The sequence below is a fragment of the Pholcus phalangioides genome, unplaced genomic scaffold, assembly GCF_987345545.1.
Source record: "Pholcus phalangioides strain wild (caught in Gottingen) unplaced genomic scaffold, Ppha-v1.0 ptg000031l_1, whole genome shotgun sequence".
Taxonomy (NCBI): domain Eukaryota; kingdom Metazoa; phylum Arthropoda; class Arachnida; order Araneae; family Pholcidae; genus Pholcus; species Pholcus phalangioides.
Genome location: NW_028301621.1, coordinates 7950507 through 7967829, shown reverse-complemented (window position 1 = coordinate 7967829; position 17323 = coordinate 7950507). Strand labels below are relative to the sequence as shown.

The following is a 17323-nucleotide window of genomic DNA, read 5'->3' as shown; positions in this document are numbered from 1 at the left end:
AAACGCTGGAGAGAAGCGGGACTTACGACTTTGGCATTAAATTAATGCACCAGATGCATTTTTGACGACTTCTCCACGGAATCAATCGGTCCAAGTCCAGCATCTAAGGGGAATTCGGACCATAACTTATTTCCGAGAGTCGTCAAATATGCAAAAGGAATTTTCCGATCTGCACAGCTTCTCTCTCTCTCTCTCTCTCTCAATCAGACTAGATTCGAATTCCTTCTCTGCAAATAACTATGATAATATCATCTCTCTCTGCAGACACACACACAAACACTCTCATTGATGAATTTCACCAAAATGCCGAGCAACAACTTTGTTTTAATGAAGTATTGAACGATTCCCGTGTTTGTCTCTTATTCTATTTTTGTTGTTCGATTTTGTGAGAGAAATTTTCCATCATAAATATATATATGCATAATGCTGATTACTTAGGAGTCTTTCTCTTAATGAGATTTTAGTGAATCGCGTGCTCTGCTTGTAAATTGATTAAATATGTTTTTCCCTTTTTTTTTTACTTACGTCGTATTTATGAACATACACGGAAAACAAACAAAGATCCATTATAGAATAAAAAAATGGTGTACACAATGATTGTTGTTATTAGAAATTATTTTTCTTGTTGGTTATAAATGTGAAAAATGAGAGCGAAGATGTTGATCAAATAGATTTTTTTTTTCTGATTCCACCTCCGTATAATTCAGCCATTTCGTCAGAAAAATTGTGATTAAACTGTACGATAAGCTGACTGTAGAAAGCTGTCGGGTATTTATGGAATCCCTCCCAGGAATCCTCCAAAGCACTTTGAAAGGATGAGGAGGAAGAAGAGGAAGTACATCCCATGTGCTTGGAATCCTCTGACTTTTTAATGAGTCTTTACGATTCGGATTTTCGGATTGCTAGTGTTTTGGGATTTGATTTCTCACAGGAAAGTGAAGCATTTGCCCTGTGCCTGAAATTCAAACAGCATATACAGGGTGCATAGGAAACAGGGCGTATGGCATTTTACTGGGAAACTGTTGATCCTAGAGTTCCAATGAGAAAAAGTTTCTAAATAACGTGTAGTACTCAGATTTGTCATTCATGTTGCAAGAGGTTGCATAGTTAATATAACAATTAACTTTTTATACAGTCTCTGTGTGGCACAAAACTGAATTAGAATATTGTTGCTGTGCCTTTTCTGATGCCAACTAAAAAAACATTCCACAACTCTAAGTGCAATATTTACGGAGATATTCGAATTCGAATAACGGAGGAAAGGTGGGGGAAAAAAACAGCTCTAAATGCAGAAAAACAGTTCTACCCGCATTTTATTTTGTTTCTTCCCAATTTTCCTCTGTTTTTCGAATTCCAATATCTCAGTGAATATTACTTAGAAACATGGAATTCTTTTAGTTGACATCAAGAGAGAGACAGAACAACAACTGTCTAATGGTTTTTTGAGCATATGGGGACTATATAGAAAGTTAATTTTCATATTTTAATAATTATGCTGCCTCTTGCAATATGAATGACAAATCTCAGTGTTACACATTATTTGGAAAATTTTTCTAATTGGACGTATGCCTCTTCCAATGGATCAACGGTTCGCCAGTAAAATGCCGTACGCCCTGTTTGCTATGCACCATCTTTAATTACTGACTGATCTTTGACACAAGTAACAGGTGCCCCGCGATTCCTCCTGTGTTTGGGACCCCCCTTGTGTCATAGTGAGGCCGATGAGTTTTACGTAAACTTTAATTAAATGAAAGGTAAAGTAAAATGTGATATATATATATATGACAAACTCCAGGGTGCAAAATTACCGAAGAAGGGCATATGCGATTTTCGCAGTGACTACGATCTCGAAATGAGATGCCTCTAGTTTTTTGCTGTTTTTTTTGTAAACTTTTAGAATTCTAACATAATATGCCCTTCTCTTCCAGTCACCCATTCATACGTTACTTACTTCGTATGTTTTTTAGCCTTGTGTGAGAACAGGGTGTTTGTGTAAATAGTTATTTTTTTATTTTATTTTAAGCCGCTGTGGTGGTCGAGTGGTTATAGTGACGGACTCGCGATGCGAGGATCCGGGTTCGAACCCCACAGTGGTGGTCGGCTGAAGTTGGTTTTCTGTGGTTCCCAACTTCAAGGAGCAAATGCGAGCCGATCTCTCCGTTAAAAAGTCTCGCCATAGAGAGCAACAGTCCTACAACGATAAATTATTCAATCATAACACTTCACTCATAGTTAGAAAAACTGGTGGCAGATGGCAGCGCTACACATAACAAGCATTACAGAGAAACAAAAAAACTTCACGTCCGGTTTCACTACACATTCCCGCATGTACCGATTCGTTGGGGGTTCCGCGGGGAGGAAGGGGGGGGGGTGTAGCAGTAGTAGGTAGGGCCTCCAAAAAAAATGGCTCGGGGATCCATGATATTCTTAAGTCAGCCACCTCGTTGGGCAATTTGCATGTTGTGGCGTTGTATTTGTATTTAATAACTATGCAACCCCTTGCAACATGAATGACGGATCTGAGTTCTACACATTATTTGGATGATTTTTCTTACTGGAAGTATGCCTGGAAGAATGAACGGTTCGCCAGCAATTTGCGGGGGGAAATTAGCTATGCATCCCGTATAATAACCATAATTCACAATCGGTAATGTGTTCATCGTTTTCAAATTTTTCTCCCAAAAAATACCCGAAATACAATTTAAAATTGAATCTAATCGAATCGAGATCTATGTCATACGCCATCTACAGCAGTGTTCTTCCACCTTTTTTACTCCTGTGGACCGGTGAAAATAGTTAAACAATTTCGCGGTGGAGAAGAGAAACTGGATTTTCCAGTGGGGAGAAGAAAAAAATAATTCGCGGACCAGATAAAATCAATAAATACAAGAAAAAATTTGCGGACTTGCAGAAAAATAAATGCAAAAAATATTAATTTTCGAACCCGCAGAAACAAATAAATGGGAGAAATAAGTTGTGACCAACAGAAAAATTAAATAAAGAGGAAAAATAATGAATAATAAAATAACCGGCAAAAGATCATTTGATCATTTTTGTCTCACCGCGGCCATTTTCGCACACGAGGGCAAAATAGACCGGGACCTACAATTTATTGCCGTTTCCGAACGGCAGGCTTGTTTTTTTATACTCATCGAGAAGTTGGTGCGCTAATTCCTCGATGGGGGACTCCCTGCGGTAGCAATTTTTTTCTGCCGTTTCTGTTGCACCCCGGTGCCAGGAAGGTTTTCTGACAAGGACGAACCGGGTAGCGAACTCGCGCCACCTCTAGACATCCTTTGGTACTTTAGGCGCGCATCTTATTGACCTGGGCTATCGCGCCCCACCGGCAAAATACAAATGGGACGAGGGCCAGTTACACCGCTCGTAAAACCCGTCTGTAAAACCGAGGGTCAATTGCACTGGACTCCCCTCTTATTATATGTGTTAGTTGCACGGAGGGGGGGGGGGTAGATAACCTTATCTTATCTATAATAGATGGTGTTGGAAGAAGTATGTACTAGACCAGCGGTTCTTAACAAGGGGTGCCTTCACCCTCGGGAAAGCATTTTCGGGAGTGCGAGACGTGGAATACAAATGTCACATGATAGCTGATTATCAGCATTAGAATTAAAAAAAATTAAAGCCACTGGTTCCACGGCCAGCGAATATGAGAACCTACTGGTCCATCGTGACTAGTCCGCTAAACCGTGCCCGAGTGGCATGGTGGTAAGATGCTCGTCTACCATCGTGAAGGTTGTTGTCAGGGTCCCGGGTTCGAACCAAAGGGAGGATATAGATATGATATTTTCCCAAACGAACTCGAGGCTTCCACCGATAGACAGCACCTTCACTTCCACCCCATCTCACTAATGGCAGTAAATTTCAATATAGCGATATGGCCAAAGTTGGTGTTTGGTGAAGTAGTCCGCTAAACCAACTGTTGATTTTGTGTTGTAGTTTTATCGAAAAACAAGTGTGGAGGTGTAAAAAAAAGGCATTATTTTGAAAACTGCATTTTCAGAAAACATTCCGCAAAAGATATTCTCTTCTAAGAAGATATTTATACTAAATAGTTTGCTAAGATTCAAACGGCTACATTAATTAAGAAATAATTAAAACAAAATATCTTCAATGATGGATAACAGTAACAGTATGCAATACCGACTACACAAGTAAGATGGAAAGTGGAGGTACAAATAATTTGATATTAAATAACTCTTTGTGCTACTTTACATTAAAATAAAAAAAGATAAAAGATTATTTTAAAAATAACATGAATTGATAAATGAATGACGGTTGCCACGTGCCAACAGACAATAGATTATTTTTGTAGACCTACTGGCAGGACACCTTAGTCCCTTGGGGGTCACAGAGTGAATGTTCCTAATCTATGTATTTATATGTGTGTTTTGTTTCTGTTTTTGTCTTTTTGTACCAGTATTTTCTGTTTTTGTTTCAGATTGTACTCGTAGTGCTTTTGTTAAATAAAAAGAGAAATTAATAATAGGCACAGATCTTTTACTTTTAATTTCTTAGCATATTCAGCAAAAAATAATACAATTTCAGGTGTCAGGGCTGCCAAGACAGACAAAAAAAAAAAATAATTCTGGAATGTACTGTGTATGACGCCTCTGGAATAAGGGTAGAAAGGAACCACTCGCATTTTTGTCAGACAGAAAGGATAAAAAATTAATTATATGGATCCCCTAAAGCCTAAAGAATTGAGAATCAGATGACATTCACAACGCAAAGTGATATTCTAGTACAATACTTTTTATCAGACAAAAATTCAATAAAATTTCAACTTCAATTAATTTATGAGAGCATAAGAGGATGGCTTGAAAATACTGAAAAATTATTGATTCATCGGATGGATACTAAGGAATTCATGCACCACTTAGTACACTTACCGTAAAATGCACAGCATACCAATATAAGTTTCGCTCATAAGTTTTTCAATTTCTGCAGACGCAGATTTCTAAATATTTTTTTACGGTAGGTAAATGACTATTACTCGACATTTGAATGGCTGAAACAACATAAAACGACTGAAAATTGGCGATTCTCCCATAGGAGATTCTTCTGCGATCAATGCATCGTACGGGGGTGGGAGGATTTTCAGCCGCTGGTCCCGCGGACCATGACAATTTTTTGTTTCAATGGTCCGATCGTTTCATCAGTGGTCTCGGACAAGTGGATCACCAATGATTTCGAACGCTGATTATATTCCTGAAAATTGAAATGATGCTAAATATTTCAAAAATACGAATCATACCTATATCCATAGACACATCAATTTTTTTTACCTGTCGCTCTCTCAGAAATGTGTTCCACAAAATGTCCTCAATTTGAAAGAATTTAGAAAACACACACTTAATATGGAGAGGCATATAGAGATCGGTTGAGGCTTCGGACGCAGAAGAAAGTAATGTATTGGACTCTTAAATTAAAAGTGTAAAGTTTGAGTTTTCGTAAGGGCGTATTTAACAGCGCCCGCCGTTAAATACGCCTTTATTTATAGGCAGTTTTCAGATTCTTTTTTCAGTTTCTTTTCCTGTTAGCGAATTGATATAATTTATTTTTAAACTTATAGTGTAAATGATGGTAATTTAATAGAAAATTATTTTATTGAAATGCGAGCCAGTGCACGTATTTGAATGTAATTTCAAAACTCTTACTTTCAACAATTTCCGCGTTCTCGATCGGAACCATTTCCAAAGCTATTGAAGACGACTTTGCAAGAAACACTTCTACTAGTCGCTTCCCCTTTGCGAAATAAGGTTTTTCATTATTTTTTATATATTGTGAAAACAGAGAACCCGCAAAAACCGCTTAATGTAGGTCGCCTTTTAAAAGAAAGAATCTCAATTTGAAAATTTCATTTATTATGAAAAAAACTACAAGTTAGTCACTAAAAATCGACATGTACAGTGATTTTAATTTGTTGCATTGACACACATGTGAATTTTTTTCCCAAATAAATTAATTTTGCAATTTAGAGGCTTACTATCTCAAGTTTGAAATTTTTTATAACAATTACTTATTGGATAATTAATTTAGTTAATTACAAAAAATCTAAATTTTTACGCCAGTGACTGTATGCCCGTCCTAAGCATATATGAAGTGTGATGGAAAAATAACGTGGACGGGGGGGGGGTGTTATCTATCAACAATCGGTATCAGCGAGAATGTGAGGGGAGGAGGAAGGCATCCAGTGCAATTTGGACATAGATATCTAGAGCAAAGCAGTGCAATTCGGTAGCCACGCTTACCTCACAGTGAAACCGACCTAACTCAAAATAACGATTTAAAGATATAATTTGTGGACGAACAACAGAAAAATATATATGAGAAATATACTTTCCTGAGTAAATTTTAGAAAGTATGAAAACAAATCTCCGCCTGACACTGACTCTGTGGCATCATGGGGGGGGGGGGTGCATTTTGAAGTTGTTTATCCCTGTTCCACTTAGAGACCCATAAATGAACGCAGAGAAAACCTGGTATTCCATATTATCCGACTCTTCCATACTACCCGACTATTCTATATTACACAAGTGTACTATATATAGAAAAAATAATTTGCGAAACAGAAAAAAATTGATATAAAATAATTTACTATAATTAACTAACAAACATTTTTTTATGTATGTATGTATGTTTATATATATATATATATAATCGAATCCCATTATAACGAATCCCATGAGAGCGGATAAATCACTTCGCTATACCGAAATTTCGTTATAAAGGAAATCCGGGTTTTTTACTTTGTTCCTATGTAAACTTGTAAACTTATCTGGAGGATTAGAAAAGTGTTTGATAAAACGATATTTTTTCTATAACGGTATTCGTTAAAACGGGATTCGATATAAAGTATTTGCGGGTTACAGCAAAAGCAAAAGAGTGTGGAAAATAATTTGCAGATTAGCTAACAGAGGAAGTAGCTCAAATTTTCACACAAATCTGAAATTATGTCTCTGCCTCACAGATTGGGAGAAGTTTTTCCCGAGACCAGCGATTAAAACACTGATCTATGGAGTATAAACCATTTTTAAATCTCAAAATATTCGCATTCACCACACGATGACGATCTGTAAACGATGATGTAAAAAAAATAAATCCGAAATTTAAAAAAAAGAAAGAAATCCAAGAAAACGATTTCTTGTCTCCCATCTTATGTTGGAATAATATTATACACGCACGCACCTCACTCGAAATATTATTTTTCTTTTCCCGGCCCTTACCTGGCGCGGCCTGGCCAATCCCATGATTTTCCGTTCATAACGCGGAACCGGCCGACAACATTCGGATATTTCGCGCTCCTCCAAACTGCGCCAAACTGCGCCCCTCACTCTCTACACCATTATAATTTCCAACTCGGTGGCGACGATAACCGAGAGCAGAAATAAATAACAAGATGGAATTTTTCGAACAGCAAAGTAAATGGAAAAAAACAACAACAACAGCATGGTGGCGCTTATTCAAGGGGATGTATGTATTCGTATACGTAGCGGTTAATAATTACAATAGCTCTGGACCTCTTCTTTGTAATTGGGAGGAAATGCGAGAAAGAGAGCTAGTAGTCTAGAGAGCTACCCGATGATGGTAGCGCCACGTCGAAAATGCAACAGTTTGGCCACCCCCGCTCCTAAAATTCGTGGTGTCGTCGTCCAAAAACTGTTTCTTTGCTCTGAAAAGGAAGGGTTGCCATGAAAATTTATCCCGAGCACCTTGTAGCTCAACCTTCGATCTGCAGTAGCTCTGCCCCCTTATCGACGGATAGGTCTTGGATGACACAGAGAGAGTGGTGCTCTTACAGTGTGTGAATAGTTGGTGAATTTATTCATTTTCCACCCAGGAAATTCGCAATTTCCCCCCTCATTGTGCCCAAAAAAATTGGATCAAATTTGTTGCCAAAAAAAATTTGTTTTTGGAATTTATTATTTATATTTTTTTTTTATCTTTTTTATCCATCCGTTGCATCAAGGATTGTTGTTACCATATTATCTTTAGTAGCTACGTTTCGACCAGAGAAAGTTCACATCCCTGGGATTTTCGTATTTCCCGGGAATTCTCTCTCTCTCTCTTTCTGTCTCTTGAGTATTGAAGTGGATGAATAATAATAATAATCGGAATTTATATCGGAAAAAAAGTTTTTGAAGTTTTTTTTGAAAATGGAATTTAGTGCCGTATCGCCGAAATGATCACTATAATCATCATCTCATGGTTTCGTGAATCCTCGCCGGGGAATCGCGAAACTTGTGTTGTGCCGAACTTAAAGAAAAGAACCAAGGATATTTCTTGAAAAAAAAGGTGTGTGTGCGTTTATATCAACTAGTGGTGGAGGATAATCAATAGTTGTCGCAAAGTGTTTGTGTGTGTGTGTAATTTTTTTGTTCCCGCTGAAAATGGAAAAATTTGAAGGCATATTAGTACCAGGTATCGTCTAATTTTTGAAATGATTTTCTTCCGATAATTTTCGTTAATTTAAACAATTTTTTTTGGGGTAATGACTCTATTACTACAACTTTCAAAATTTATTAATGAGTTATGTGTTAAATATTCCTCATTCAAAAATATAGAGCTCGAATGTGATGACCGTGAGGACCGTTTCCGAGAAGTTACCCCATTTATATTCTCTGGTTATCTATGTATCCATGAACTGATAGTTTAATGTTTTAATGTTCGATTTTTTTGTGATCAAGGTGCTCGGAGTGTGCTCATAAAGTGTTCGAACTCGTACTCAATTGAATCAGTTTTTGTAGTGTGAGTGGTCAAGAAATATTTGACTCGTGTGGTTTTGTTAAGAAAAAGTTTGGGATAGAAAACAACATTTAATGCTCGAATGGCTTGCGCGAAAAGGACAGACTTCGGCAGTATGGACGATTCTGCCATCGGATAAAGTCGTTCGTATCTTTCACCGTCTTGAAGAGGTGTCGGTGAATCGGATAATGAATACCGTGTGCTACCCAGGGATAAAATCAATCGGTGTTACTACTGTTTTGTGAGTGAGACGCGTTTTATTATTGCAAGAATGAAACCCCATCATCATAGTCGTCACCATCTCTCCGTAAGTGTCGATTAACAAAAGGTAAAACAAAAATGGCGGAGTTCTCGGAGCACCACCAAAACCCTTCCTCGTCATCTTCCAAACCAGGAGTGTCTTCTTCTTCTGCTGCGAACGGTGGAGAGCACCAGAACTGGCACCACCAACAGCAACACCATCACCACCATCACCACCACCACCAACGGGCAGCAGTGGCCGAGATAGCCGTGCCGGACGAAGAAGAAGAGGAAGAAGAAGACGACGAGGAAGACATAGACAAGAAGTCGGACTCGTCCAACAAGTCCAGCTGCAGTCGCCGCTCCAGTGCTTACAGCTGTTCCTCCAGTGGTACCTCTAGAACTTGCAGCTCCGCACCTTCTAGCGCTGCAAGCGGTACGACCTGTAGTTGCAGCGGGACTGACAGCTCCGAGTGCGACTCAAGGTCGCATCTTCCTTACCCGAGCTTTGTCCCCGTTTCCTGGTATTGCTTGGACCAGACGACTAGGCCAAGGAACTGGTGTTTACGACTCATCACCAATCCATATCCTTTTCTTTTCTGATCGATTTCGATCTCAATTCATTTCTTACCCCTGATATAGGTTCATCCAAAGCATCGGTTCTGCTCAAGGTAAGAAATTTATGCAATATTCCTTCATTGACTAATAAAATCATCAAATGTCCAAATAGGAGCAAATCACATTTGCAATGTCCTCTGTGGATATGATCTTCCATCTCGTTTACTCATATGCAGCTGCATGACTTGAAATGTTGGCATTTCGTAGTGGTATAAAATGCATACTTTTTTGCATTGTATATAGGGTCTCTATCACTATATTCATGCAGTATTCACTTTTGATAATGCAATGGTGTTTATTGAAATAATTATGCATTTATGTACATTATTACTGTGGAACCTCTTGATAACGGATAAAGTTTGATTTCCCCGGAGTCTCCGTAAATAAGGAGTGAAATACCATAAGAAGCCATGTTCCACAGAACAGAAAAAATGACCGTTAATGGAAGTTATCCGTTATGGCAGGTTTCACTGCATTATTATGTTTGGAGTTAAAGTATTCAATATCACTGCATTTTAGAATTTTTTTTCAGCATTATTATTCTCGATGTGTTTGAAAAACTTCACTGATCGAAATTAATCGATATTATTCGAAATTCATACAAGAAAAGTATAAAAATTATACAAGGAAAAAAATAACAAATTTATACCAGGAAAAGAAAAAATTGAAACAAGAAAACAACAACAAATTGAAACAAGAAAACAACAACAAATTGAAACAAAAAAACAACAACAAATTGAAACAAAAAAAACAACAACAAATTGAAACAAAAAAACAACAACAAATTGAAACAAAAAAACAACAACAAATTGAAACAAAAAAACAACAACAAATTGAAACAAAGCACAAATTCATACATGTAAAGAAAACAAATTTATATAAGAAAATTAAACAAATTTATATAAGAAAAATAAAACAAATTTATATAAGAAAAATAAAACAAATTTATATAAGAAAAATAAAACAAATTTATATAAGAAAAATAAAACAAATTTATATAAGAAAAATAAAACAAATTTATATAAGAAAAACTAACTTATACAAGAAAGGGAAAACAAATTCGTTCGAGAAAAAAAATTACACCGGAGGAAAAAAAGTTTATGCAAGAAAAAGAACAGACTTATAAAAGAAAAAACAGACTTTTACAAGAAAAGAAATAAAATAATACCAAAAAAATAAAATAAATTTATTTTCTTGTATAAATTTATGCAAGAAAAGAAAATAAATTTATACAGGGAAAGAAAATTTTTTTCAAGAATATGAAAACAAATTTAAACAAGAAAAACAAAAATTTTTACGAGAAAAATAAACTAAAAATATACAAGGAAAAGAAACTGAAAATGCATATACAAGAAAAAGAAACGAAAAACGTACAAGAAAAGGAAATTAAAATTCATATACAAAACATTAAAAAGAGACAAAAAATATACAAGTAAAAGAACTAAAACTACACAAGAAAAATAAACTTAAGAAAAAGAAACTAAGAAACATGTACAATAAAAATTAATTAGAGATCTAAAAGAAAAAGAACCTAAAAATTACGAATATCATTTTATATGATATTAGTAATGTGTTTTCAGTTTCTTTTGGGAACAATGGGAGTTCATAAACCAAACAATAACAAAAAAAAAAACTTTACCCTGTCAGATACGGCAAACTGTAAACAAATGGCTGAAAACTATAATAAAGATTTTATAAATCAAAATTTAAATAGCAAACAGTTCAATGTAGGGGATTCCTTAAACTTTGAAAATAATGCATTGATATCCTCAATTATGATAACCGGCATTGGAAATAATGATCTACACCAAATACACTCCGAGCTGAATGAAAATAAAGCGAGAGGATGTGATGGCATTACAGTAAAAATGATCGAAATTATAGCTAAATATCATGATAATCTGTTATTGTACCTGATTAATATATCGATAATTGAAGGAATTTTTTATCCAGAACTTAAAGTATCTATTGTATACCCGATTTTTGAAAAAGGTGACAAAAACCTTTTATCTAACTATAGACCAATCTCAGTACTCCCTATTTTTTCAAAACTAAGTGAAAACGTATGAAAATAAAATTGATTAATTATTTAAAACACATAGACTATTTCACTGAAAATCAATGTGGATTTAAAACAGGAAAAAGCACTGAAATGGCAATCGCAAAAGTAAATGAATACTTAAATCAAAGTTTCAACAACAAGTTACTCTATATCAGTTTTTATTGATGTAAAAAGAGCCTTTGATAATGAAGATTTAACTCTACTATTAAATAAATTAGAGAATATTGGAATTTGTGGTGAGTTTTTGCGATGGTTCGAGATGTATTGCTACGGATGAACACAGGCAGTAGTATAATGAACGAAAATAGCAATTATCTTGAAATAAAAAGGAATACCTTAGGGAACAGTACTCGGGCTTACTCTTTTCCTAATCTACATTAGTGATTTTGTCTTTTGCGGATGATAGTGTTTTGTATGTGGAAGATAAAAATATTTCCCATTTGATTACTAAAGTTGAAGATGACCTTAAACAGATCAACATGTGGCTAACAAAAATCTAATTGCTTCCAAACATTGAAAAAACAAAATTCATTAATTCATTGTCTTAAAACTAGAGATATGAAACCTGAAACCCCAATATCAATACAATTACACACTAGTGAATATTCTCCCCAAAGATGTTCGTGCAATTATATGTAATTATGTAGAAAGAGTAAGAGAATATACATATTAAATAATAATAAATAAAAGGGGAAAAAAATCTGAAATGTATTTAGTGTTACACATAATATAATTAATGTTGTTTTCTGATTATAGAAAAAAATTATTAAGCTCTGGGACGGATTGATTCGGCCCCTAAGAGCTGCAGAGTGTATGTTTTGTTCTATTGTCTTATTCTGTATATTATTTGTATTTGTGTGTGTTATTTTGCAATTTAAAAAAAAAAAAGAAAAAAAAAAATATATATACAAGAAAAGAAACTAAAAACACATACAAAAAAAAGAAACTAGAAAGACGTGCGAAAAGGAAACTAAAAATACATGCAAAAAAGAAACTAAAACACATATACAAGAAAAAGAAACTAAAAACACATATGCAAGAAAAAAAAAAATTAGAAACGCATATGCAAGAAAAAGAAACTAAAAATACATAAACAAGAAAATAAACCAAAAGCACATGCAAAAGAGAAACTGAAACACATAGGCAAGAAAAAGGAACTAAAAATACATGCAGAAAAGAAACTAAAAACACATGCAAAAAAAAAGAAACTAAAAAACATGCAAAAAAAAGAAACTAAAATACATATACAAGAAAAAGAAACTAAAAACACATATGCAAGAAAAAAAAATTAAAAACGCATATGCAAGAAAAAGAAACTAAAAATACATAAACACGAAAATAAACTAAAATACATAAACAAGAAAATAACCTAAAACCACATGCAAAAGAGAAACTAAAACCACATACAAAAGGGAAACTAAAACCACATGCAAAAGAGAAACTAAAACCACATGCAAAAGGGAAACTAAAACCACGTGCAAAAGGGAAACTAAAACATATATGCAAGAAAAAGAAACTAAAACATATATGCAAGAAAAAGAAACTAAAACCTAAAACATATATGCAAGAAAAAGAAACTAAAACCTAAAACAGATATGCAAGAAAAAGAAACTAAAACATATATGCAAGAAAAAGAAACTAAAACTTAAAACATATATGCAAGAAAAAGAAACTAAAACTTAAAACATATATGCAAGAAAAAGAAACTAAAATATATATGCAAGAAAAAGAAACTAAAACATATATGCAAGAAAAAGAAACTGAAAGTATACAAGAAAAAGAAAAATTTATACGAAAAAATGCAAGAATTTATTTAAAACGAAGAAAACAAATTTATATAAAGGAAGTTAGAAGAAATTTATACGAGAAATATAAAAATTTATGCAAGGAAAAAAATTATTGAAGAAAAAGGAAATTTTTACTCGTAAAGAAATAAATCTTACACAAAAAAAAAAAAAAAATTTATAAAGAGAAAAAAAACAAATTTACACGATTAAAAGAAAAAAAAATACCTTCAAGAAAATGAAAACAAATAATTTTTTTTAAATTTTCAGTTATATGAAGCTGATAAGCATCTGGGGCCAATAATCATCTTCTATACTGAAATATAAGAAAGGAATGTCAAATTGTTTCCTCCTTAAAGAATCTTATTAAGAAAATTGCCTTATTGCGACCAACTTATTTGATTTTTTCCAAAATTTTTTTCATTATGCTCTCTTGTATTTTACGTGACCTGCATATTTAATTCCTGCATACAATACATAAAATAATATTTCAGGAACATTCCACCTTTTGCATTTTTTACAATTTTGTTTGTAATCAAGCCTCAATGTTTTTCACACTACCATCAGAAATAAACAATAATTGTCTCGATTATAATTTTTACGAGAAACATCAGAATATAATAATATATTCGGTAAATAATCGTATTAAATTATCTCCTTAAATTTGTTTTCCTATTTTCTTTAAACTAATATATTTGCCGTTTGTAATTTCTCTTCCCCGCTATTAAATTCCTTAAAGTATTTTACTTTACTGATAAATTAGATTCAATCAAATCTAAATTTGTTCAAAAAAATACATTTTAACGCTGAGAAGAAATATAAGTGTTGTTATTTGATTATCCTTATGTAAGTTCTTTATTTTGACACTCTGCATTTTTCGAAGGAAGGGGGAAATTCATTTTTAAAATTGATTCGATATGGAAATAGCTCATTTCCCATGATTCCTAGCAGTTTTGTCTGTCTCTGCGTTTCTTTATATTTTGATGAATTCAAAATACAATTTTTATAGTTTGAACGAATTTAGATTTTTCGGTGTGTGTGATTTCTACAATTCCGTATTAAAATGAAAGAATATGACTCGATAAATGTCGAAAACGTTGGGGAAAAAAAAACAGTTTTACTTCAAATCCAACATTGGCTTGTCGTATTCCTCGAATCGGCGTCTCTTGAAACAAGGATTGCTTTTTTGTTCCAACAATAATTTTTTATCAAAATATTTTTTAATGAATTTTTTCAACAATAATTTATTTAATAGTTTCCCAATAAAGATGTTAATTTAGAATTTGGCAGAACTGGGTGTTACTAGTATGTTTTTATACGTTAGAAACAAATTAAAACTTTTAAATTAAAGAAATTATGAATGAAGAATACACTGAATTTTTTTCAGTTTTTCTTTCTTTAATTTTTCAATTAAGGGGGTTGGTGCTAGTAAATTTTCTAAGAGTGCTCAAGTTTTTCTTTTACCTGTACTAAAAATATTTGTTAAATATTTTAATATAAACTGCTGTGTAGCAGGCGTTACTTACACATGCTAATGTTTTTCACTAAAATGCTTTTTTCCTCAAAACTAAGTTTTTTGTTAGATAAGGAACAGTTTTTCGAATACCACTCATTCAGATGTCTTGAAACTTTGTGTCTCTCAGCACTATGGTGTTATATATTTTAACACCAGCTTTTAGGAATTTAATTGTTGGTTATTTTTCTCTTGAATTTTAACTTTAATAGCATGCAATTTTTTCAAAAATAACCAAAATGTATCCATATTTTGTGGCATAAAAATTTTTTAAATAATTTTAATAAAAAATTCTCGCGGTAAAGTATATAACACCATAAGGTTGAGACACACACGAAGTTTCAAGACATATGAATGAGTGGTGTTCGAAAAATGTTCCTTATCTAACAAAATGCTTAGTTTTGAGAAAAACACATTTTAGTTAAAAATTATTTTTTCACTAAAATGAACGTCGCGACGTGTATGTTATAAGCGAGGTTTTGAAATTAGCTTATATAGCAGTGCATACATAGTGCTTATATAGCAGTGTATACATAGTGCTTATATAGCAGTGTATACATAGTGCTTATATAGCAGTGTATACATAGTGCTTATATAGCAGTGTATACATAGTGCTTATATAGCAGTGTATACATAGTGCTTATATAGCAGTGTATACATAGTGCTTATATAGCAGTGTATACATAGTGCTTATATAGTAGTTGTATAAAGCGCATTATTCAGATTGTCGCGGCAAAATAAGCTTATATAGCACGTAATTAAATTTAATATAGATTGAATACATTTTTTGGTTGGTATATTTTGAGGAATTAAAAAAATTTATTACCGCAAGTAGGTAAGTTTACTAAATGCAAAACATTACTGATGAAAGGATGAACGCTAGTGGGGTGATAGGAAAACGTGGGAAGCCAAGACCATGCGCTAACCCTTCTAAGTGTGCTCGCGCTCTAAAACATAATCGAGCACCCCGTTCTATAAACTCTCTTGAAAGTTTCGTTTCCTTCCCATTGCGATTGATAATCAAATTTCGGAATCGATCAATAGCTTTTTACATGACAACTACTAAAGATCTATCGATTTATTAGTGTTGTGATAATCTTCACTTTTATCCATCGCTACAGTAAATTATTAAAAACGATGATATTTGATTCTTAAAATACGTATCACTGATACTGCCTCGCAAATTACAAAGCCATCAGCTGACTCGAGAAAGCAACAAGAAAAGAGCTCAATAGAGCTTAGGAAGAAGATGAATTTAATTTTCCTTTTTTGTATGTGTTTAATCCTCTGATTTTGAGAAAAAATCGGAAACCAATTAGAATTTTTTTTTTCTCGAGCATTTACAAGATGCTCACTCAGCCATTAAGATGAATATCTCAGTTTGGATTCACACAGGGGCTTGGAGATGGAGCAGCTTTATCTTCATTTTGTTCGTGGATGTACATCCCGCTGAGGTTCTACGAAAAAGATCCTCCCGAAACCATCAATTTTAACGCTCGATGGTGCTCTGTTGAAAATATCCGAGTTAAGAGAAAAGGAAAGAAAAAAACATTGTTTTTTCAATTAACGCCATCACCTAAAAACTTTCCCGCGAATAAAATCAATTTTTTTCACTTTTTAAAGTTAATAATTATGTTAATTAATATTCCTTTAGACTTGAATACGAAGTTTCGGTATGATGGAGAGTATTCGATTATAGAGGTTAAAAAGAAAAGACGTCTCAAACTCTTGAAAGATTTAGGAAAAATCTACGAGTAGTTACAGAATTGTAGATAATTATGGAAAAAATCTCTCTCTCTCTTTCTCAAACCAGATGCTGCGTGAAGACTTTTAATTATGATTTAATAATTTTGTTGTTGTTGTAGTTAAAGTTCGGCATAACCCTTCCAGATCCGAGCAGTTATTATTTAGATTCCAGATCCGAGCAGGTACTTTTTAGAATATTCAAAAGTTTTTTTGCATATTTAATAGTCATAAAATGTATTAAAAACATAAATGACAGCAAATCTTTATTTTTCTCAAATTTTCAATTTTTTGCGGGGGGGGGGGAGAAATAATTCACTCCGTTCTAATTTTTTCAGTCAAAATGATGAAGGGTATATTCATCTTCACGTGCAATTTTTTTCCAGAATTTTATTGCTAAATCATAGTAATTTATGTAGAAAATCGCAATTTTCTTGGAAGCACTTTTGCCTGGAAGCCATCTTAAAATTTCCCCTCAAAGTTCAACTTTAAGTGCTGCCCTCTGATGAAAACCCCCAATGTTCATGTTCACCACATTTCTGACTCAATACTTACGCAATCCTTTAAGTCAGGGATCAATTCCCTGAGGTCAAAAGA

The 17323-nt window shown here is 33.7% G+C and overlaps 1 protein-coding gene across 2 annotated transcripts in view; it reads left to right on the top strand.

Moving 5' to 3' along the window:
• Positions 1–7770: 7770 nt before the first annotated feature.
• Positions 7771–17323, top strand: part of LOC149067071 (voltage-dependent T-type calcium channel subunit alpha-1I-like) — a 313211-nt gene continuing 303658 nt past the window's right edge. For both annotated transcript variants that reach the window (XM_089252945.1, XM_089252946.1), the window contains exon 1: positions 7771–9590. In XM_089252945.1, the coding sequence (XP_089109071.1) occupies positions 9106–9590 (485 nt within the window). In that variant the 5' untranslated portion in view covers positions 7771–9105. The remainder of the gene's footprint in view (positions 9591–17323) is intronic.